At 52.4% G+C, this 21,629-nt stretch overlaps 1 protein-coding gene across 7 annotated transcripts in view; it reads right to left on the bottom strand.

Annotated features, from left to right (window-relative positions):
* Nucleotides 1–6,546: 6,546 nt before the first annotated feature.
* TCF3 (transcription factor 3) overlaps nucleotides 6,547–21,629 on the bottom strand; it is a 119,229-nt gene continuing 104,146 nt past the window's right edge. For 2 of the 7 annotated variants that reach the window (XM_084614840.1, XM_084614839.1), the window contains exons 13-20: nucleotides 20,812–20,890; nucleotides 19,315–19,388; nucleotides 18,272–18,475; nucleotides 16,436–16,559; nucleotides 14,924–15,083; nucleotides 13,498–13,736; nucleotides 8,955–9,099; nucleotides 6,547–7,116 (exon numbers count right to left, since the gene is read on the bottom strand). In XM_084614840.1, the coding sequence (XP_084470966.1) occupies nucleotides 8,957–9,099; nucleotides 13,498–13,736; nucleotides 14,924–15,083; nucleotides 16,436–16,559; nucleotides 18,272–18,475; nucleotides 19,315–19,388; nucleotides 20,812–20,890 (1,023 nt within the window). In that variant the 3' untranslated portion in view covers nucleotides 6,547–7,116; nucleotides 8,955–8,956. Of the gene's footprint in view, nucleotides 7,117–8,954; nucleotides 9,100–9,651; nucleotides 9,879–13,497; nucleotides 13,737–14,923; nucleotides 15,084–16,435; nucleotides 16,560–18,271; nucleotides 18,476–19,314; nucleotides 19,389–20,811; nucleotides 20,891–21,629 lie in introns of all 7 variants that reach the window. The other 5 variants (XM_084614845.1, XM_084614844.1, XM_084614843.1 and 2 more) reach the window with 5 other exon arrangements.

Genomic DNA, 21,629 nt, shown 5'->3' on the forward strand with positions numbered 1-21,629 from the left:
CACACAGAGAAGTGGATGAGCCTGCTACAGCTTTGGCGGGCAGAGTGGGGGCTTGTAGCTCTGGCAGCAGAGGCCTGCGCTTTAAGCTCCAAAGGGCCAAGGTTCAATCCCCGCTGCTGACAACCCACTCATGGCACAAGTGAAGTGATGCAGAGATGGATGTGGGCTTAAGCACCTGCCTCCCTTTGCCCTCACCCTCTGGAGACACCGAATGAAGGGACGACTGTGTTTGAAGAGACACGAGCAACATCAGCCTAGCCCTTGGACACTGTTGTCTAACAAGGGCAACTCTCAGGCAGGAACGGATTGCCAACTTCGGCGTTGAGGAGGAATTTTGCTCCCTGGGACTTACTGGCAGGGACTGTGGGGTTATGAGCAGGGGTCAGGTAAGCTTATGCCCTGCCTTTGGAGGGCGTAAGCCACGATACACCCTTCAAGCTGGGTTCCGTCGGCAGCAGTCCGAGGAGGATGCGGCTGGGAGTGAAAGGGAGGACAAGGAGCAAGAGTTCACATCTCTCAGTGTTAGTGACCCACAGTCCCCATACTCCATTAGTGCCTGGACACCCCCCCCCCCCCCGGTGCATGCGTGTCAGGGGGGAGAGACCACAGTGAAAGTGGATGCTTGAGCACTGGGGTACTCATTAGGGTCCCTGGGCAAAGGGGAGGGGGGCGGTGAGGCTCTGTTGCAAGGTGGGCGGGCAGAAGGTTTTGTCTGTGCTCCAGCACGCCCGCTCTAAAGCTGCTCATCTCTAATGGGAGCAAACCAAATAAAATGCCTCTGAACCCCTTCCTTCAACTCCAGCCGAGCCAAACATTCCACACGCCCCCGCTGGCCTCAGCGTTAAACTGAGCGAACACTAAGAGACAAACACCTGCTCTAGTGGTGGCTTCCACAAGACGGCTCTGCCGTGTCCCATGCATGTTTAACTCCACTGCCCCCCCAGTGCTGGCGAAGACACCCCGCTGGGACCTCGTCACATGGGCCCAGTACCCTGCTCTTCTTAAGTCGAACTAGGCCAGAGCTCATCTGCTACCAGGTAAAAAGCCAGGGAAACCTGTATCAATCCAACAAACTAAATCCTAGACTGAAAAACCTTCAGAGGACTGAAGGGAGAAAACCAGCATGTCCTCAAACCTAGGCCAAATAGTCCAAGATCAACATCCAGTTGCAGGACCAGGAAGCCAGCGTCTCCCTGCACTGCCCTCTTGCTCTTAGACACTTTCACTCATTTCGGTACTTTCCCTCTCCATAGGCTAATGCCAAAGTGAGCACTGACTTCAGAATACGCCAACTTTGTTCCTTTCTTTCCCTCTATATCTTTGCAGCTGCTGGAGGTAGCTTAACATCATCTATGCTAAAGACAAAAGTCCGCCCCCGCCCACACTAATGGATTAAGTCAACAGGTGTTTTATACTGGACAATAATGGAGCGGAGAATCGGGGGCAGCTCTGAGCACATAATGCAGAGAAAAGGATGCATAGGACTGATGGAAGAGAGAATTGGGGGGAGGGGGAGAATGGTGTTAGCCACCCCTTCTTGTTGCCCCTCCCACTGCAAAAAAACAGCCTGCTACTTTGTCAAATTTCAAGAGTTGGTCACATTTCTTGGTGCAAGGCTAATGGCTGCACCAAAAACAGGTGATGCAGGGGCGAGACTTTAAAAAAGAATAAAGATTGGATCTGCTTTTTTACTATGCAAAACGGGCAATTTTCCCCACAGTGGGTGGGAAGGCAGAGGGAGGAGGAGGGGTGGTTAGCGAGAAAAATGGATCCAGGGTGAGCGACTGTCAGCAAGCTCACAGAGATGGATCTAAGTGCAAGTGCCCAGGAGTAATTTATCGGCCGTGAGCACACGGCTAGTACAATGCGGACACTACTGTTTTCTCATGCTGGCCGCAGCTCTCTAGAAGTACCAGGCCTTCAGCTCCTGGAATTCTCCTGGTAAAGGGACTTCACTAAAAAGCCAGATCCCAACAATGGAGAGTATTCTGCCAACAATACATTCACATTTCCTCATACTGGGCACTGCGATGCTCTGGAGAGTCTTTTGGTGCTCTGTGAGCTCGGTCTCCTTGGGATGCCATGTGGGTTAAAGCTCACTCTTAGAAAACAAGCTTCCTTGGCTATGTTACAAACCCCAGCTCTGATGATTAAAGGTGAACGTGCCAGGAACGAACTACCTTTTCCCCCTGACATGCTTGGTGTTCGTTCGATTGCACCACTCTGCCTGGACAATGGAAATATCAGCTAGTTCATCTGCAGTGCTCCTGCACTCTCCCAGCAGGAATGGTCAGGCAGGAAACTCTGCAGAGGAACATCAACACTCTTTCTATGCATCCGATGAAGTGAGCTGTAGCTCACGAAAGCTTATGCTCAAATAAATTGGTTAGTCTCTAAGGTGCCGCAAGTACTCCTGTTCTTTTTGCGAATACAGACTAACACGGCTGTTACTCTGAAACTCTTTCTATAGGCATTTAAAAAAAATCCAGGGGGAACATTCCAGTGGGCCTTAAATTTTATAGGAATTTTATTTAGAAAACCTAAATTTGGGGGCTAAGTTTTGCCAGAGTGCATCCCTTCAAGAACCAGCTGACTTCTGATGACAACCCACATCTCCCAGAACTTTACATCTCAGCGGCTATGGAACTCCCACTTTCTCCTCCTTTGCACAGATGCAGAGACAAGAGTGGGCAAGTGAAAACATCAGGCATATAGCAAGCATGATGTGCATGTACTGGCCATCTGCTCTCACTCTGCAAACTCTGCACCCAATGCTGCTATGTGGATGTTGATTTCTGCCAACAGGATTGCTTCTAGGCAGAACATGGGGCTCCCAAATTCCTCTCACTGGGACGGCCAAGGTGGGGCCAAATTAAGATCCTTTATAAAACTCTGAATGTAGTGAGCACCTTTTCTCATTTTAGAGCATACACGGGGCAAAGACCAGCTGCCAGATCTTCATCCAGTGTTACATTCTCCAAAGCCCAGACTGGGGTTTTAACCCCCCTAGATACAGAGGTTAAAATCTGCAAAGTGGTCTAGGGGATTTAGCCACTCCCCACCCACTAACAGGAATGGAAGAGGTGTCTAAGGCTCCTTTGACAGTTGGCAAATACAAGTCATGCTGAACAATTCACAGGGAGCTGGGAGAGCCTTGTCAGAGATCTCCCCAGAGTATTACATAGAACTTGGGGGAGAAGGGAGGTGGGGAAAGAGTCCAAACCTTTTTGGCCAAAACGTAAATTTTCACAGAAAATTCTCATTTTGGTTGAAATTTTCTGGGGTTTTTAAAATTGAAAACAATTTTTTCATTTAAATCAAAAACCAAACAAACATTTTTCAAATTTTGGGTTTCTGGTTGGGAAAAAAAAAAAAAGCAATTTTTAAGTTTCTTAAACTTTCCCCAGCTCCAGGGAAGGGGCAGGCTGTGGCGAGTCCAGGCTTCGCTACATTAGCTTTAGACAGCAGAGGGCCCCCGTAACCCTGCTGAGCCGCAATGGCCAGCGTTCCAGGTGTGGATTGGGAGAGGGCTCCTGCACCACTCCAGCCTTCTGGGGAGGGGGAGTAACGCTGCAGCTAAGGAGGGTGGAGGTTGGCAGTGGGGACAGGGCTACGGCCAAGGTGCAGCCAAACTAAGACCTTTTATAAAACTCTGGCTGTGGTCTGTGAGAGGACAGGGCCCAATTCCCTCAGCAACACTGGAAAGATTCAGCGAGTGGCACAGATTTTGAGATGGGCAGCACAGAAATTCTTTATGGGCAGTGTAGCCTCTTGTGAGTGATACAAAGAGCAGGATCAAACACTGCAGACTAACTTACTGTCTCCCCCACCCCACAAAACACCTGACAATGGGGGGTTAGCCAAGATTCACCCCATTTCTCCTTTGAATTTCTCTCCTCTCGCTGGTGTGGGCAGAAGGCCCCGGGGAAGGAACAGTATTTTAACCCTAGTAGTTACACAGGCTGAAACAGGCTTCCCCTACTGGGTGTGCTCTCAATTTTAATCCCGTCCACATAAGCAAGCAGCAGCCACCTTCCAGCACTGCAGGGGCCGCATGGACACGGTTACTTTAGCATGGAGTGAGGCTAGAGCCTGCACAGAATGTGGCTGCAGCCCTATGGTTGCATCCTAGAGTTGCTTATGGCAACATCCTAGAGTTGCCATCAGGCAGCACCGTCCTCTGCAGAAAGCCCCTGGAGCGTCATGGTTGCGGGGGAATCAGGAAGGGGTGGGGGGCCTGGAGTCAGATGTTCTGGATGCCCAACGCAAGGGGGTGGGCAGGAAGAAATCATCTCACCCTGTTGCCAAATTTGTGACTGACTCCAGAATTAAATCTTGGGCAGCACCACAGAATGAGACAGTCCTGGAAGCCAAGCGGCTGACTTCCAGAGGTGCTGAGCACTCCCTAGACCGTTGGGGGAGAGGGGGGAGGCGTGACATGAGGCAGTGATATTTGCTGGAGCACGAGGCCAGGGCAGGTGTCAGAAGAGAGGAAAGCCAGAAGCTTAAGTCAATGCCCACGGTGATGAGGATGTGCCAAGATATCCAATCCCACCCACCAACCCTCCTCCTTCCTTCAGAGGGGACACCCTAGACTGACCATAGAGTAGCACCAGTTCCACAGAATTATAGAAGTGAAGAGAAAGAGGAGGAAGAGAAAGGACCTGGTGAAACAGCCCTGCGCCTGCTTTCCTAGCCTCTGTCCTCACAGGAAGCTGAATGATAAACCATGTAGTGATCCAACAAGCCAAGCCACCCTGCTACCTCAGAAACTCAGGAGACAGATGCCTCATCCGCCCAGCCAAGGAGATGGAGATTCACACACAGCAGGGCCAGGCGGCATTAACAAGCAGGCACTAGGCCAGGCGGAAGCACTGCAGGCACTAGGCCAGGCGGACCCACAAGAGCTGAGCCAGACCAGGCTGGCGGCAGAGCTGGGCGGGGTTGGTCATAAAGAATTTCGGACCTGCTTTTGGAGGAGAAAATATGGGGACAACTTCCCACATTTTGTTGGGGGTGGGGTCACAAATCTGAAGCATTTTTGGAGCCGCTCTAATTCCAGCCCAGCTCAGCCCCATCAGCTCTGGGTCAGCTCTGCTCCACGGAGCCAGGGCCTGCCGATACGGCCCACGCTCAGCACGTCACTTCATTCGTCCTCCCAGAATGCAATGGGGCATCTTGCCTGCCAAGGGCTCTAGCATCTGCATTGAGGGGTCCGGGTCCTGGCACAGCAGAGCAAACAGCCAAGCAACCCCAGAAAGCCAGGATGTCCTCGAAGGGAAAGTAAAGCTGCTGCAGTGGGGGACTGTTTCTTTGCTGCCCAGCATCACAGGATGCCACGAAGGTCTTGCTAGGAGGGGGAAAACCTGCGTGCTTTCCTCTCTGTGCTCAGTATGGAAAAGGAGCAGCATCCCTTTGCCTCCAAAGGCTAAATCCACACCCACAGGAAAGTGGTTTTGTCCAGCCGGGGCCGGCGGCGAAGTGGCAGACAGAAGAGCTGACTGCTGAGAAAGTCGCTTCGGAGGGTGCTTTGGAGATAAGCCAGCAGCTGGTTTTGACACAGGTTAAACAGGGAAGGGGGGGGGGGGAAAATAACCCTGCTGCAGCTGCCTGTGGCTCTTTCAAGTTGCCAGTTCCAAATACGAAGTGACAGGAGCTGCCTCCCCACGGAGACGCTCCGTCTAGATGGGCTGGAGAATCGCTGCTTTCCCAGGGGTGCTGTGAGGGAGTCTCACACGCCCATGCTCCAGCTCGCTCTGTTCTCTACCCAGAACCTAGGTTGAGGTTTGCTGGGGGGCACAGCCAATGCCATGCCGGGGGGCTCCGCAGCCTCCAGCCCAGCCACCCTGGCTTTTGTGCCACACTCAGTTCTTTGTTCTCTTTGCCTTGTTTCCTTGGTGTCTTTGTTCTGCCTGTTCTCAGTCCTGCTCTCCATCTTTGTTCTGTCTCCTCTCTTTGTTCGGCATCTCTCCCCTCCCACGGAGGTGGCTCTGGTGGCGGGTGATTGCTCAGCTGCATGGGAACGAGGTGTCCCCGGGTTCTCCTGTACATGGGGTGCCGCTTCTTCACTTACCAATACCCCGGTTTCCCCTTTTCCCCCGGGTCCATTCTCTCTCGGCAGCTTTTTCTGCCAACCATAGCCACACGTCCTGCTTTAGCGGGGAAGCTCCAGAAGACAGCTGTGCTCTTTGCCTCTTCGCTTCTCACTCTCACCTCCCACGAAGGAGCCCAAATCTCCAGGGACCCCCTGCGAATGAAAAGCAATTTGCAGAGACACCCCCCACCCCCACCCAAGGTGGTTCCTGGTTACCGAGGCTGCGAGAAACCAGAGACCCACTGATGTAAGCTGCCGTAACTTGCTTTGTCGTTTAACAGCCTTTTCCCCAATGAGAAGTGGCCGAAGCAGAGATGACAAATTCAGCATGTGAGTTTTTACAATGGAAGGTACAAGCCAGGCAAGGAGCAATATCCCCCCCCCGTGGCTACATTCGCATTTAGTGGCTTTCAGAGCCGAATCGGAGAATTTCTCTCTCTCTTTATATCCAGTCTCTTTTAATACAATTTTAATATTCTGGTTGATCCTAAAGATGCAACATCAACTATAGAAACAGCAGCAGAAAAGCAGGGGGGGAGAGGGGGTACAAGACTTTTTTTTTTAATACAAAAAAAATTTTTTTTTTTTTGCTTACAAAACATATGCAAAAGAAGCTAAAAAAACCCAAGCGGCCACTGCTACGCTGCTCTACCTAAAAAACCTCGTAACTAACGTCCTTTGTAAAAAAAAAAAAAAAAAAAGAAAAAAAAAAAAGAAAGAAATATTAAGCTTAGGCACAATTTTGCTGCTGGCTGCTTGAGAACAAGCCAAGAGAACAGGATGCTCCCCCCGTTAACTGAGTGATATGTATTGACGGCTCCACACTTTATACTTAAGGCAATTTTTTGTTTTGTTTTTGACCAAGTGTTTGTTTCTTTTTTGAACGCCCCCCCGTAAAGCATGCCAGGCTCCTCTCTCCTGTGTCAGTATTAGCAGTACTAAAGTTTATGGTTCAAGAAGGTTGCAGGTCACACCGAGGGTCTGCTTCCTACCCATCTCTGTATCCGGGGAATAAAAAGGATCTACAAATAAAGAGAAACAAAAGTAAAAAAAGAAAAAGAAAAAAGAGGAAAACCCAAGTGAGCATATCATCTTTTACTGGACCAACTTCTCACTGTGCTTGTGTCTATATAAATCTCCTCACTGCATTTTCCACTGGACGCATCCGATGCAGTGAGCTGTAGCTCACGAAAGCTCATGCTCAAATAAATTGGTTCGTCTCTAAGGTGCCCCACGTCCTCCTGTTCTTTTTGCGGCTACAGACTAACGGCTGCTCCTCTGAGACAGAGCTACAACTGCACCGCAAACAGAATCAGCAGGCACGTGAGCTGTCCTATTCCACTTGCACTTATCCCCGCACCCAGCACGGCAGCTGAGTGACAGCCACGAATGGAACTGCTCATTGTACCTAGCTAATGACAGTGCTTCCTGTCCACACCAGTGCTCTGATGATACAGAGCCACCATTAAGATTTGTCTGTGGCTGGGTGAGCATCTCTTTCGTGTGATTACGGCCAGGCACATGCCTGTGTCCTTTGCTGAAGATCAGGGCCATATAAACTGTAAAGCTGCCTTTACAACATCTGGAGCGAGTGCGTGCGGAGGGATGGACGACATTATTAAGTGTGCCTAAACTCGCAAAGGCTTTATACATCAAAGAATCCTAGAATATCAGGGTTGGAAGGGACCTCAGGAGGTCATCTAGTCCAACCCCCTGCTCAAAGCAGGACCAATCCCCAATATTTGCCCCAGAATCCTAAATGGCCCCCTCAAGGATTGAGCTCACAACCCTGGGTTTAGCAGGCCAATGCTCAAACCACTGAGCTCTCCCTCCCCTCAACACGTACTTCTACCATTTAAACGGCTATGGGGCCGGGCCAGAAACTGTTACAGCCCCAGTTAAATGGAATCAGAATTTCAGTTTGGTCTTTTCCCCAGGGACTTGCCTCAGCCACCACTCAGGATGCATCTTCTGGGGGGAAGGTGGGGAGCACACGGGGTGATGAGCAGGACTGCTCAAGCTCCTCTTAATAGCTAATAAATTACAGTTGCACTGGGCCATCAGCTGCCAGGCTTGTGCTGTGGTCTCCAGGGTCTATACTGCCTGCAACCTCAGCAGGGAAGACTTAGTGCTACATGGCTTTGCTGAAACATCAGTGCTAGCTCATTGCTTGGAGTCTGCACTGAGGATAGGAAACGGTTTTATTTTTAAATCCCCCGTCACAGCGAGCAGATTTTAAATATGGCCTGCACACGCAGGAGGATACAGGGACGACACGCTTCTGTAAGCAGGGGGTGGGGGGAATTATATTTCCGAAGGGAGGGACTGAGTGAAGCGTCCAGGCCTATAACACAGTCTGAAAATACTTTGCCTTGCTCACCGCAGCAGCTCCGCTGCTCCTAACAGGGCACGGGCTCTTGGAGCACACATGGCTTTAGCATGCCTTCAGGTTCCTGACACAGAGAGAGACTGTTTGTACGGGGATGCTCTTTGTGCACACAAATAGAACTCAGTTAGATATTACGCTGTCCCTAGGGGTGTTGTGGAGGGGTGGGGATAGAGAATAACCTAGTCAGTAACTGAAGGAATTAGATGTTTCCATGTGTGTCATTGACAAAGACCAATTAAAGGAGATCTCTAACTTTACTGCAGTATTTTCAGACAGGAGGTGATTGACAGAGTTAAAGGGCTAGCTCTTAGGGGCCAGAATCATGCATTTTAGTTTGCTCCATTGGTTGCTGTGAATTTCAGTGAGTGATGAAAGCCAAGCTGTTAAATAATGACCTGCACTGAGCCTGGCACAGATTTCAGAGACACGTACACAGCCGAGTGCTGGGACCCGGCGGGCAGAGGACGATACCTTCACATGTGTCCAACAGGGTTGTGACCATCTCCTAGACCAGGGTGTGAAGCTGAAAGTGTCATCTGGGGATCTCCTACTACTCCGGACACTTTCTCCTCTTCCCGACGCTTCAAACAGGCTGCTTTAGGGTTCAGATTGCGCTCTATGCCAAAAAGAGCAAGGGGGAAGGGTGGGGAAAAAACTCAATTCATGCCACAGCATCATGGAGCAACAGCATCCGAAAAAAAACCCCGGAGTCCCAAGAGAGAAGCAGTGGAATGCACAAGGAAGTAACCCCAGTGCAAGCTCTTTCATACCCTTCTGCTCCACGTAACAGCAGCAGTTACCTCACTGGACCCCCTGCCAGAGCAAAACTTCTTTCCCCTGCAGGAATATCGGGCCAATTTAATGCATACTGGTTTAAAAAAAAACAGACGGTCAGAGATGGTGGGCTGAAGACATTTAAGATTGAGTTTTCCTAAGCCTCCACGTGGACGCCGGATGCCTCATTTCCACATATTGCGTGTTCAGATCCCATAGATGAGGCCTTGGAAATCTCAGCCTAAGTGCTTTCCACTGCAGCTCCCCACTGGAATGGCAAACATTCGAAGTTGCAACAAAAGCTTCCGTTATAAATACATATCCAGAGACAGGCACACAGAAACGGATGGGAAGAGAAAGGTCCCAAAAATGCATCTGTCACCTGTTACCATACCTCGTACTTGCTGCTCCAAGCCCAGAATGACCTGCACCGCTTGCTGTAGGATGATCAGTTTGGTCTGTGCTTTGTCCGTTTTTAAGTGCATCTGACACATGCGTCCCAGCTCTTTAAAGGCCTCGTTAATGTCCCGTACACGCACCCTTTCCCTGGCGTTATTGGCCATTCTCCTCTCCCGGTCCCTCAGATCTTTGTCCTCCAGTGACAGGGCCTCGTCTGTACTGCTGGGTTCACAGCACCACAGGGATTAGTCAGGGAGGGTGTAAGCGACGGGGGCCGGTCAGTTGCCGTGCTGGTAGCGACACTAGGGTCCACTGCAAAAAGCTCAGTCAACCTCGCATTGCGGGAGCCAATTGACAACCGAGAAAGGAACTCCCCCAATTTTCACAGGAACCCCGGCGTGCGGGTTCCTTGTCTCAGAGAGCCAAGCTAAGGTGCTGCCAGCACCAGGCCAACCTCTCTGCGCAGGTCTAGCGGGCCGGCGCGGGGGCCGACAGGCGGAAAGGGAGGGCAGGAGGTGCGACACGGCCTTAGGGGCCTTCAGGTTCGCGTGCTCACCCCGCGCTCCTCCTCCGGGCGAGTCCGTGCACGGGGCGTTCCTCGCATGGGGAAGACGCTGACTGCGCGTGGACATTTTCAGTCGAAAACCAGACGTTTTAGGTTTTCAGCTAAAAAACGTTTTGCTTTTCAGTTTTTCCGAAGAAACCTCAGTTTTCAGTGGATAGCAGGCACCTAACGTGAAAAGTTTAGTCTAGTCGAAAGCTCAATCTTCCGTCAAAAGCAGCTTTGATGGAAAATTTTCAACTACATATCGCAGCCCTGATTGGTCGGTCAGTCCGACACCCATCTTACAGGTGGGGAAATGGGGGCACACAGAAGGAATTACCTTGCCATGGTTAGTGGCAGAGGCAGGAACCAAACCCAGATCTTGCTCTACCCACTGAATCAGGCAGACAGCTTGGAAATTTGAGAATTTAAGTCAGTGTTAAGGAGCGACTGACTACTTTAAAACCAGGGTCATGAGCTCATGGTGTCCTCGCCCCTTGCAAGCTGAGTGAGGAGGCTCCATGGGGCATCTCATTGTTTTTGCTACTCTGGCAGCGTCCTGACAGAGCAAGAAGCCGACAGGTCTTGGCCTGGGCAGGGGTGGCCTGCAACGCAGAGACATGCTGGCAGCACCTGAAGAGCTTGGTTTCATCTGCAGCGCCTTTCCCCTCTGCCTCCCCCCCTTGGATGCAGGGACGATCTTCTCCCCCAGAGCAAAATTCTCACAGGAAAGAACAACTGCCTGAAGTCTGTCCTGGGGTCAAGGCCTCAAACTGGAGTCTGGCTTTTGCCTTCAGCCCCAGAGGAGCCGGACGGGATTAGCCCATCAGCCAGGAGAGGGTAGCAGCTGCGTACGGTGGTGCACGGGGACTGAACAGACGGGACCAGTGCTTAGTCCCACTCCTGACTATCCCGGCTCATTCAGACCCTCCAACCGCATGAACCAGGCTTTCAGGATCAGTGTGCCAGGAAATCCACTGCTGGGAGAGTGCCAGGGCCTTGGAGAATACTTGTCACCTGGATTCTCAGCCGGCTAAAGACACGAGCATCTCCTTGACGCTAGGCAGAACCTAGTAACGACTCTCGCTGCTCACAGAGAGCCTCGCAGTCATACCTATCACCAGTGTCCAGCTCAGCAGCCCCCTGCCCAGCAGGGACTCCTACACGGGCAAAGCCTTCTGCATTTTGCCTTCAATAGAGCTGCATCCGTCTGCCATCTCCTGCCCCTCTACCCATGAGCGCTCTGCTTGCTAGAGACAAGTGCTGCTTGATGCTATCAGGTGAGCATGACCAAGCTGCATTCAGTCCCATACTGGGAACGGAGCACTGGGTACCTAGCCCCCTTCATGGAGCCCACTAAGCTGGGGCCAGGCCAATGCACTGCACAGATCTGCATTGCCCGGCTGTTTCATAGCACAGCTCTAGCCACAGTGACACCTACGCTGCCTCTAAACTACTGCTGCATTTCTTTTCATCGAAATACTGCAACCTGACTATTGTCAGAGGCCCCGTCACAAGCAGGGCTCGGAGCCACCTGCCATCATGGCATCCCTCAGAAGGGACCGGTCTGGGAAGTGCATGGCAGGGCATTCAGGGGAGATGGGGCCCCTCTCTCCTGGGACGCAGCCCAGAGAACGAAGGCGTTGGGGGACCAGTGCCCTAGCTCACTGCATGGGTATTCGCTGGCAATGGAGGAGGCGGGGGCTTCCACCTCTGAGAAAGGCTTTAAAAAAGGACAAGCGTGAGGAGACCAAAGTGAACACGGTGCCAACTCTCTCCCGCCCGCCCTCCCCACCCGCCGTCTCGATCAGCAAGCAGCAAGTACAAGGTAGAGAGTGGGACCACCGAGAGGTCACGGCTGGGGACTGTCTGTAGGAGATTGGAAAGAACAGAACAAAAAAAAAAATAAAAGGAAGGGTGGGGGGAAGGGAGACAGGAAAAAATACACGTTATGAAAGGCAAAAAATTACAAACTGAAGAGAGGCACAAAAGGACTCCAACAGCATCACAGTGAAACAGCAGAGGCCAGCAGGGGGGAGAGGAGCCAGGCACAAACCATGGATTCATAGGACCACAGGCTCTGCAGGAAGGAAAGGGGTTAACTGGCCACAGACGCTTCTGCAACAATGGCGACTGGGGGTGGAAGTTAGTAGGGAGCATGCACGGCAAGTGTTACAGACAAAGCAGCAAAAACCCCTTGCTACTCAGAGCAGGAAATAAAACAATAATAATAATAAAAAAAAACCCGACAGCTTCCCCTCTGGCTGGAGTGACTGCACCCAGAGATCCACTTAGCCTGGGAAAATCATCCCTGGGGGAAACCCCTACAGTAGGCATAAGCTGAACTAGACAGGCCGGTAAAGCTCTCCTGCCCTGGCAGTGAGAATGGCTTCAGGACCAAACCAGTGTCTGTCTCCCCAGTAGAGTCGGTTAAAGAGGTGCTGCTAATGGCAGAGAGCTCCCCAGGACCGTCAGACCCACAGACAGTTAGAATCCAACTGCTCACAGACAGCAGGCTCGGAGACGCAAGATGTCCAAGTATGGAGGGCTTGCCCCTCCTCTGAGCTCTCCACCCACTGGCCAGTTCTGCCTCTCTGCTCACAACTCTGAACACCAGCGCCTCCCACTGGAGTGCCTCACACCTCCTCCCAGACACAGCTGCACCTAACCCTGCCTGCAATTCCTCCCAGCTCCCCCCCGGTGCATCAGCAGCTACCTAGCCGAGCTGCCTATTACAGCATCAACTGGAGGAGAGCAGAAATCCCCACTCTGGGATTGGGGGGGGGGGGGGGGGGGAGGAGAGGAGGAGGAAGGGAATTTCCTATAGCTGCTGCAAAGAGGGAGAAAAGACGGGCACAGTACTGCTTGGGAAGGGAAGCAGCCCCTGGATACACTGTCACCTTCTGTTTTTTCATTCTCATGCATGCCTTTCTTTATGGCCCAGCGGCAGGGAAACCTCACTCTGTTATAAGCTAGGGCAGCGCCCTAGAGACATTAGAGCAGTGCTAAGAGTGCACACGGGTTTCCATGAAGGGAAGCTACCCCTGTGCATCCAAACGAACAACATGCAGCACGTGCAATGGCTTTAAAAACAAAACCCGAGAGCACAGCAGGGATGCAAAAGAGAAAACAAAATTAAATAAATAAATTAAAAAGAGACACTTTAAAGGGCCTTGAGAGCCCAAGGTGGCACTGTGGGAAGGAGAACAGCGCAGCACCACGGCACAGGGGAGACAGACAGACAGCCCCGTGCCGATCAGATACGTAAAATATCACCACTCTGGGAGCCTCACTGACCTCTAACTTGTTGCTCCAGGTTCAGTATGACTGATACGGCCTGGTGTAGGATTAGCAGTTTGGTCTGCGGTTTTTCGCTGTTAAGGTGGAGTTGGCACATGCGTCCGAGCTCTTTAAAGGCCTCGTTGATGTCACGGACCCGCAGACGCTCACGGGCATTATTGGCGACCCTCCTCTCTTTCTCCCTCTCGGCTTTTTGCTCTGGGGGAAGAAGATCGTCCTCCTCATCCTCATCTTGACTAATGGTTTGAAATAAGAATGAGACAGGGACATTCGTGTGCACGCTCAGCACTGGTCAACTCACAACAAAACACATCTGCAGCAACATGATTACCTCCGCGCTGAAGGGAATGTGTCCAGGAACCCCACCCCCGCCCCGCTGCTACAGAGCGGGAGCAGCGCCCTGCGTCTCCTGCCAGCATTAGAACCTTTCCAGCCCTGGCACACAGCATCCCCGTGCTCCCATTTGCCCTTGGACTCCATTACACAGAAAGGATGCCATTTAAAACCAATAAATGGGAATGGTTCCCAGGAACAGAACAGAGCAGTGCAATTAACCCCTGGAACTCACTGTCACACGATCTAAGCATAGCCAGAAACAGGAACGGACACACACAGGTAATGTCAGCATGCAGAGCAAAGATTAAAAATACAGAGTTTGGGGAAGGCTTCAGGGTGTGAACCAGCCACTGACTGACAGAGGTGGGGAGGGAATTTCCCCTCCAGGCAGGTTATCACAGTACTGCCCATTGCTGGGCTCTCTGAAGCAGCTGGAGCTGGCCAGTGTTGGAGACAGGATACCAGGTTAGATGGGCCCCGGTCTGATTCAGTCGGGCTATTCCCACATAACTGGCTGCGTGACAGAGAATCCATATAGCCCGGACGTGTGTAGTGACGAGACCACTCAGGTTCCACCTCCTGCTGCGGACAAACTAGCGATGGGTCTGTCTGAGGTCAGCTGAGCAGTCGGCCGTTTCCAGCACAGCCCTGACTAACGTCCAAGACCACCCAGGCAGCTGGGCTGCAGCCTGCTTTGATCTCCAGTGCTTGGCCTGTTTCTTGCTCACTAGGAATTCCTGCAAAGGTGGGCAGGTGGGGCATTACCAGGGCTGGAGAAGACGCAGGAGGATGGGCCCAGCACTGCCATTCCTCCTCCCAAAGTGTCGTAAATCCTAAGAGGTGGCCTCAGACTCCTCCCCCATGGGAAGCAGGGGTAGCTTGGGGCGGTGCTGGTCTCCGCGCAGGAGCCTGAGGCTTGGCAGGGCCCTGGCACAGCATCCCTGGATCCAGCTAGCGAGCATGTTCTTATCAGCAGGGAGGTCAACAGGACACACACACACACACACAGCCTCCCCCTCCCCACCCCAGCCTTCCCTCCTGTCCCAACAGCACCCCCTCCAGTAACAGAATAAATGAAGGGAGAGACCTGTTCAAAGAGCACCTTGTTCTGTTCCGTGACGGCTTCATTTCCTTCTTCTCCTCTTCTGAGTTATCGGCCACCGACGTGTTCTCCTCATCCTCCTTCTCTTCCCGCTTTATTTCACTGGTTCCCGAGGAGACACTGGCTCTGCCCAGCCCCGTCAAGCCTGCAATGGCATCAAAGCAGCACATGGCCATTTGAGCGAGATCCGATTGGGGCAGGATAGGTCAGAGGGAAAGCTCCTCGCTGCAACTGCGGCTAAGGTGACGGGCTCCAGACACATCTCTGTCTCCTCTGACACTTATGAATAGGCTGGATAATTCTAGTATATTTGCACAGGATCCTTCGTATCCTAAACACACACAGCCGTGCAAACCACCATCTTTGGGGAGAAGGGTAGGCAACCAGCTACTGAGAGAGGATGCTGGGGGTTGCACCAACCCCAGGATAAAGCGCTACTGTGTGTCTGGACCCATGCAGAAGAGGCAGGGCCTTGCCAGTTACGCTCTCATCTGAGAGACCCTCACTCCAAAAACTGCACAGAACTCAGTCAATCAGCCTGGGAAGAAGAGAGGGCTGGAGCTGGCCCAGCTGGGATTTGGACCTCTCCTCGCAGGCGAAGTTCCCAAGACTGCACGTTTCTCAATGCCTCCATCCACACAGCTCGCCGTAAGCAGCCGGGCCACGAGGTGAACATCAGTCAAGGCACAGACGCCACCGACAGACTCGTTCTGCACTCAGCACTGACGGTGCACGGAACAGAGGGTGGGTGGGTTTGCCAAGGCCAGGCTTTATCTCAAATGGCTACGTCTACACCATGCGCTAGCAGTCCGATCCCCCGCGACACACGCTAGTGCCAGCTCTTGGTGAGCTCCTGCAAGTATAAATAGCCCAGCTGCAGCACCGTGCGCAGCAGAACCAGCGGGTATGCAATCAGCTGGGTCTCTGTCACCACTGCCCAGGCTTCTGCAGCTATTTACACGTGCACTGTCTTGATGGCAGATGGTGCGAGAATGTGTGCGTGAGCAGGGGAAATCACACCCCTCGCTGGTACTGTCCACATATCCTAAGACAAGCTTCTGGGGACACAGCAGAGTGTAACGCCCACCCTGCCCAAAACGCCCTCCAGCGTCAGAACTCAACTGCAACTACAAACCAGGCAGGGCTCGAAGAGCGATTTGCAGCTGAGTGCAGGTCCTAGGCTGCATGTGCAGGTTTAGAAGCTGTGCTGAAGACCCTTGAAGAACGTACCATGGAAAGTCACCGGACATTGCCCACGTGAGAGCTGCAGTATTCCCTGCCTCCAGGGCGGTGCTGGCCCAAAGGCTCACACACAGCACACGCTCCCCGCTCTAGCCCATACGCATGCCATGCGGCTGGGAACCTCTCTCGCACTGTTTTCTCCACTGGGCTCAGGCTTTTCATAGAGCCAGGTCTTGGGGTCATCTTACCCCCGATGAGCCAGGGTCAACCAGCCAGCAAAGAAGTGGGCAAGGCTTGGGGGAGGCACCACCTTACCGCTGTATGTGTCTTGCTGCCTGCTGAGATCGGGGAGCGAGCTGGGCTGCGATGGAAGCGTAACATGGTTGTGGAGCATGCTCGGGTTGCTGGACAGTCCGTCTTCAGGGTGACTTCCTCCCACCTACAGCAGAAAAAGCAGAGCAGCCTTTAAGGGCAAATAGGAGAGCCAGGAGATACCAGGCACTGTTCAAGCCGAATATCACCACTTTGGAGCCAGGAGGGCGCCGTGGTCTGCACCAACACCTCACCTACGTGTTCCTTTTCTCCAACACCCAGCAACATCCAGCCTGATCCGGGCTCCCTCCCTCTCACCCCAAGCCTAGGTGGGCAGAAGGTAGAGAGGAATAGCTTAAAGTTGCTTCCATACCAGCTCCTCTCGGAGAAAAGCCAGACTCAGTGGGAAGAGGCATGTCCTGTTCATGCTTCAGACAATTCAGACTAGACCAAATCGTAGGAAGCATCCCCAACAGCATGAACCATGCCTGTGTCATCTCCCAAAGGAGGCCCCGGCGCTTGGGACATTAGGTGAGACAAAGCCTGGAGAACAGGCTGCAGGGGACACGCCGGCATGGGCTGGACTTGCCTCAGCAGATCTTTTCCATCTCAAACGTCTATGATTCAGGCTGATGCATCTCCAAGGGACTGCCCCACCACCACCAAACCCCCTCAGAGAAGGAGCCCTTGCTGGAGAACAACTCAGCCCTCTCCGAAAGCATGGACATGGAACTTGTAATTATTGATATCGCAGTAGTGCCAAGAGCCCCTTTTCACAGACCCAGGGACTGTAAGAAACCCAATCCCTGCTCAGAGGAGCTTCTAATCCAAAGGTTGCCATGCACCTTATTTTTAAGTGAGCAGTTGGGTGTACACAGCACCTGGGAAGCTTGAAACACCTCCACCTGCCCCTCCTCATGCTCACACCCCGGCAGGAAGCTCCTGATCCTTCTCCCTTCAAGGCACAGAACCCCCTCAAGCACTTGTTCACAGAGTCAAAGTCTCTTGGACCGGAGGTACCCCCGTGATCAAGCCTGACCCTCCTGCACTGCACAGGCTGAGAACATCCTGCAGCTATTCCTCTAGGGGAACTCTGGAGTTCAGCCCCTCTGAGCAGGCAGGGCACCAGGCCACACTCTTCTCATGTGATTAATTATTCAGTAAGCAAGAAGATGAGGCCGTGTCTGCCTCAAAGGGCTTACAATCGAGCAAAGCCCAGGAGTCACTCAGCAAGTAAACCCTGTTATAAGCGCTCTCGATTCTGCCGAAACACCCTTGGTTCCAGGGTCTACTGTCTCTCTTCCCCACTTATCCCCGCTTGGAGGGCTTATTCTAAGAGGGAGATCCCCATGTTCAAGCTTTCACCCCTAACCCAGAAGGAGACAACAACGTGACCTCCACTTTTCATGGTGACCAGTATCATCTCATGGACAACCTGGGTTCCCCCAGGCTGACTGCTGGATCCAGCTGTGGTCTGGAGTCCTACATTCAGGGCTTATCTACATGGAGAACTGCATCAGTTCAACTCAAGGTACACACTGAAACCAACCAGCACAACCCCCTGCACAAACACACTAATTTCAGTTTAAGCCTGTGGTTTATTTCGATTCGGCTTCAGTTGATTGGGCAACAGGATTAAAGCTAAACTGAATTAAACCAAAATCGGGGTATCCACACAGTGGTTTGCACTAAACCAGTACAAGTCTGCGTGTAGACGGGGCCTTGGATTGTAAGCTCTCTGGCAGGGACTGTCTCTGGGCTACGTGTTCGTACAGCTCCCAGCACAAGGCCCTGGCATCTAGCGTTACCGCAGCCACCACCACCAGTGTCCTGACTCACCAGACTCGAATGCCTGTTCCCTATAGGCATAACTGAAGTGGGGAAGGCCTGGCTGAGCCCGCCCACTGAGGCGCTGTGACCAGGGGCCGATCCCAGCAGGCTGTGCATATCTCCGTGGTTGGCTGGCATGGCAGCCGTCTGGCCCACTGCGTGGTTCCTCAGCACGTGGATGGCTTCATCCAATCTGTCTTCCATTTTGTTTTGCTTTGAGGGGCGGGGAGGGTGGTGGAGAGAAATAAAGATTCCATTAACATTTAAGAACACTGCTTGCCTGGCTTCTGGCCATCGCCTCTGTGCCTCAACAGAGCCACTAGCTGCAAAAACAGACAAGCATCGCAAGGCTACTCGAGAAGGGTTCCTACCTCCATAACGCTCCCTGTGCTCAAACTCTGCAAGCAAGCTGTGGGGCCCTTAAGTGTTGTTGCATGGGGAGGGAACTTTAAAGTGGGCATGATTAGCCTGTGAAACTCCCCGACACAATGCAGTGAGGGATTCCAAGAAGGGATTAAGCCGTTATATGGATAAAAGGAACATCTAGGAGTCGTATCAGAAAGGATAAAAAAAATAAAGGCTGTAAATCCTCACACTTCTGTTATCTACTGGAGGTTGGGGAGAAAGCTTCCCACCTCAGGTAGGTTATTGTATCAGTGTTCAGGGTGTGTTTTCTTGCACTTTTCTCTTAAGCACCCGGTGCTGAGCTGTGTCAAGCAGGACACTAGTCTGGGCGATGTGGCTTGCCGCCAGTGCCGATGACGTTATGTTTGCAACTGAAAGCTTTTCTCCAGTGTTAAGCACTCCAGTACACAGTGGGCCCGCAGGCTAGATCTGATGGGTAATCCAGTGGTGCACCACTGTTCAGAAAAACAATGGGTGCCACGGGGTTGGGTTCACCGGTTCTCTCCTTTGTACTCCCCCACCACATTTCCAACCAACCAGCAGTAAATGTGTTATTTCATTAATCGCTGCTCACTGCGGGGGGGGGGGGGGGGGGGGAGGAGGAGAGAGAGAGAAAACCGAGTAGAAATGATCAACGCGATACTTACTAACGTGTGGAGAGTCCCTTCATAGCTAGGAGACAAGGCACCCTGTCCGCCTGCTCGGGGCCACTGGGAAGTGCCTGGAACAAACCGCACATTGGATAAATTTCAAATGCAGCCCTCAAATGCAACGCTAGATGGGGCTAGAACACTGCAAAGAGCGGAAAGCCCCGCAGGAGGCAGGCCACCTGCGTAAATGTACCTGTGTCTCTTGGGCCAAAGAGGGTTATGGGGCAGGAATCATTTTTGTGGGAAACTCAAGGGTTGTGGAGAGAAATAAGCTAACAATCCTCACCCCAATGTCAAGCAAAGCATCAAATCTGGGAAAGATATAACACATACATACATACAGACAAATAGGTTCTTTCCTTAGTTCCCCCTTACCCCAGTAGCGTTATATTTTCATATCAGTGCTTTAGCCCCTATTGTAAATCCTCTCTCTCAGAAAGCCAAGTTTTTTGCTTTTATCAACATCCATTGCAGATTCTTTGCCCTTCAGTGTTTTCATACAGGCATTCATGCTGTGGGTACACCTGCATGTGTGCCTGCTTTTGGATTTAGACACAGCAGAAGGGCAGCCTCCAGGTACCTGCATAACCCCCAGCTGTTACCAGAGTGGCGAGATGGAGGGATCTAACAATTCAATGCCCCCAGTTCAGCTGTGCCGGTCATGCCATATGAAAACGAGTGCAGGTTTGTACTGCTCTCCCTCTGTCCGACAGAATGGAGCACAGAGGTCTCCTGCATCTTTACGCCTTGAGATATTTCCAGTGACAGACCCAAGAACGATTCAGGTTGGGCTCCCAGTTGCAGGAACTGGGAGCTTCGGTCTTCTGCAGAAGGAGGCACCTGCAGCAGGCTGCCAGGATTCTTTTAAATCGCAGTATAAAACAGGTTCTGAAAATGGTTTGAACAGCCACCTCCTCCTGAACCTGGAGCCCCTCCCACAGGCACCCGCTCAGTTCACAGAGAACAGGGGTAGCTCAAACGGCACATGGATGAGTGAAGCTTGCAAAAGGGTTTTCGGCAGGGAAAGAGGATGCACATTTCACGCAGCTAGCAGCAAAGCTATACTTCAGTGCGACAGCATCGCTGGACATCGGCAAGATGCACGGGCAGCTAGAATATTTCCTGCCAGGTCACTTCTTTGGAGACAAAAGCCAAGGTTTTCAGGAGTGACTAGTGATTCTTGGTGCCCCCCCGGATACCCCTTAAAGAGGCATGATTTCTGCAATGGGGGAGAAGGCTCAGCATAAGAAGGCCCATTCCAGACACCTCAAGCCAGGTACCCAAAATCACTAGCCATTTTTGAAAACCAGAGACAAGATGTCTCTCCACGCCCAAACCAGGCAATTCACAGGAGTTGGGTTTATTGTTTTTAAAACTTTTTTTTAAAAGATTCTCTCCCCCCCCCCACCCCCTTTTACAATGAAACTGGTTTGATCAGGTTTGTAGAAATGTTGCTCAAGCAATTCTCAGGAGATCAGCGCATCGAGCACGTACCTGCAAGCCCCTGAGGGGAGCCCACGGGAGTGGAGGGGTTTGAAGAGAAGTTATTGCTAGAGTGATCTGGGGAATAAATCTGGAACGAGAGAGAAACAAAGCACAGTCAGCCAGCTACGCCGTCGAACCAGAGCGTTCCCGGCCCTGTAGAGCTGCAAACCCTTCGCTGCCCTAAGCCCGCATGTACCACAGCTGCCTACAGCACTTCCCCACGGACTTGCAAGTCTCTTTACGTCACCCTTGCCAATTGCCCCAGCCCTCCATCTACACAGCAAGCATGCTTCCTCGGTCCCAACCCCAAGCGCTCTGCTGGCCAGAATTAACCTTGGTATCTATGCTATTGCTGCGTTCCTCCCCCACCACACCCCCCCAGCTCCTTCCCCACAGCAGGTGCCTCCATTTGCCCCCTTCGTTGCTGGGCTCTCACAACGTGAGGAGGTTTCCGTGGTGTTTGACCTCAGGGAGCAGAGACCCCCAAGGAGTGATCGTGGGGGCAGGCACTGCACGAAGCTGGCTTCCGCGTGGGGTGACACTGGGGGCTGGTGGACCGAGCCGGGTGGATCTGTGGCACGCAGCGCCAGGCGAGGCCTGAGCTCTAACTGAAAGCAACCGGTTGGCCCGACACGGACCGTCGGTCGAGAGTCAGCACCGCCCAATGAACTTTAAACAGCCCCACTCACATCAGCTACACCCAGTGCCCAAGGTATCACAGCAACAGGCATGGAGAGGGTGGATAGCGGAGGGGGACTGGACTGGGATTTGCCAGGCCTGGGTTCTGTTCCCATCTCTGCCCATAAGCAAGTCACTTAACGTACCCT

This window comes from Lepidochelys olivacea, assembly GCF_965140295.1.
Source record: "Lepidochelys olivacea isolate rLepOli2 genome assembly, chromosome: 25".
Taxonomy (NCBI): domain Eukaryota; kingdom Metazoa; phylum Chordata; order Testudines; family Cheloniidae; genus Lepidochelys; species Lepidochelys olivacea.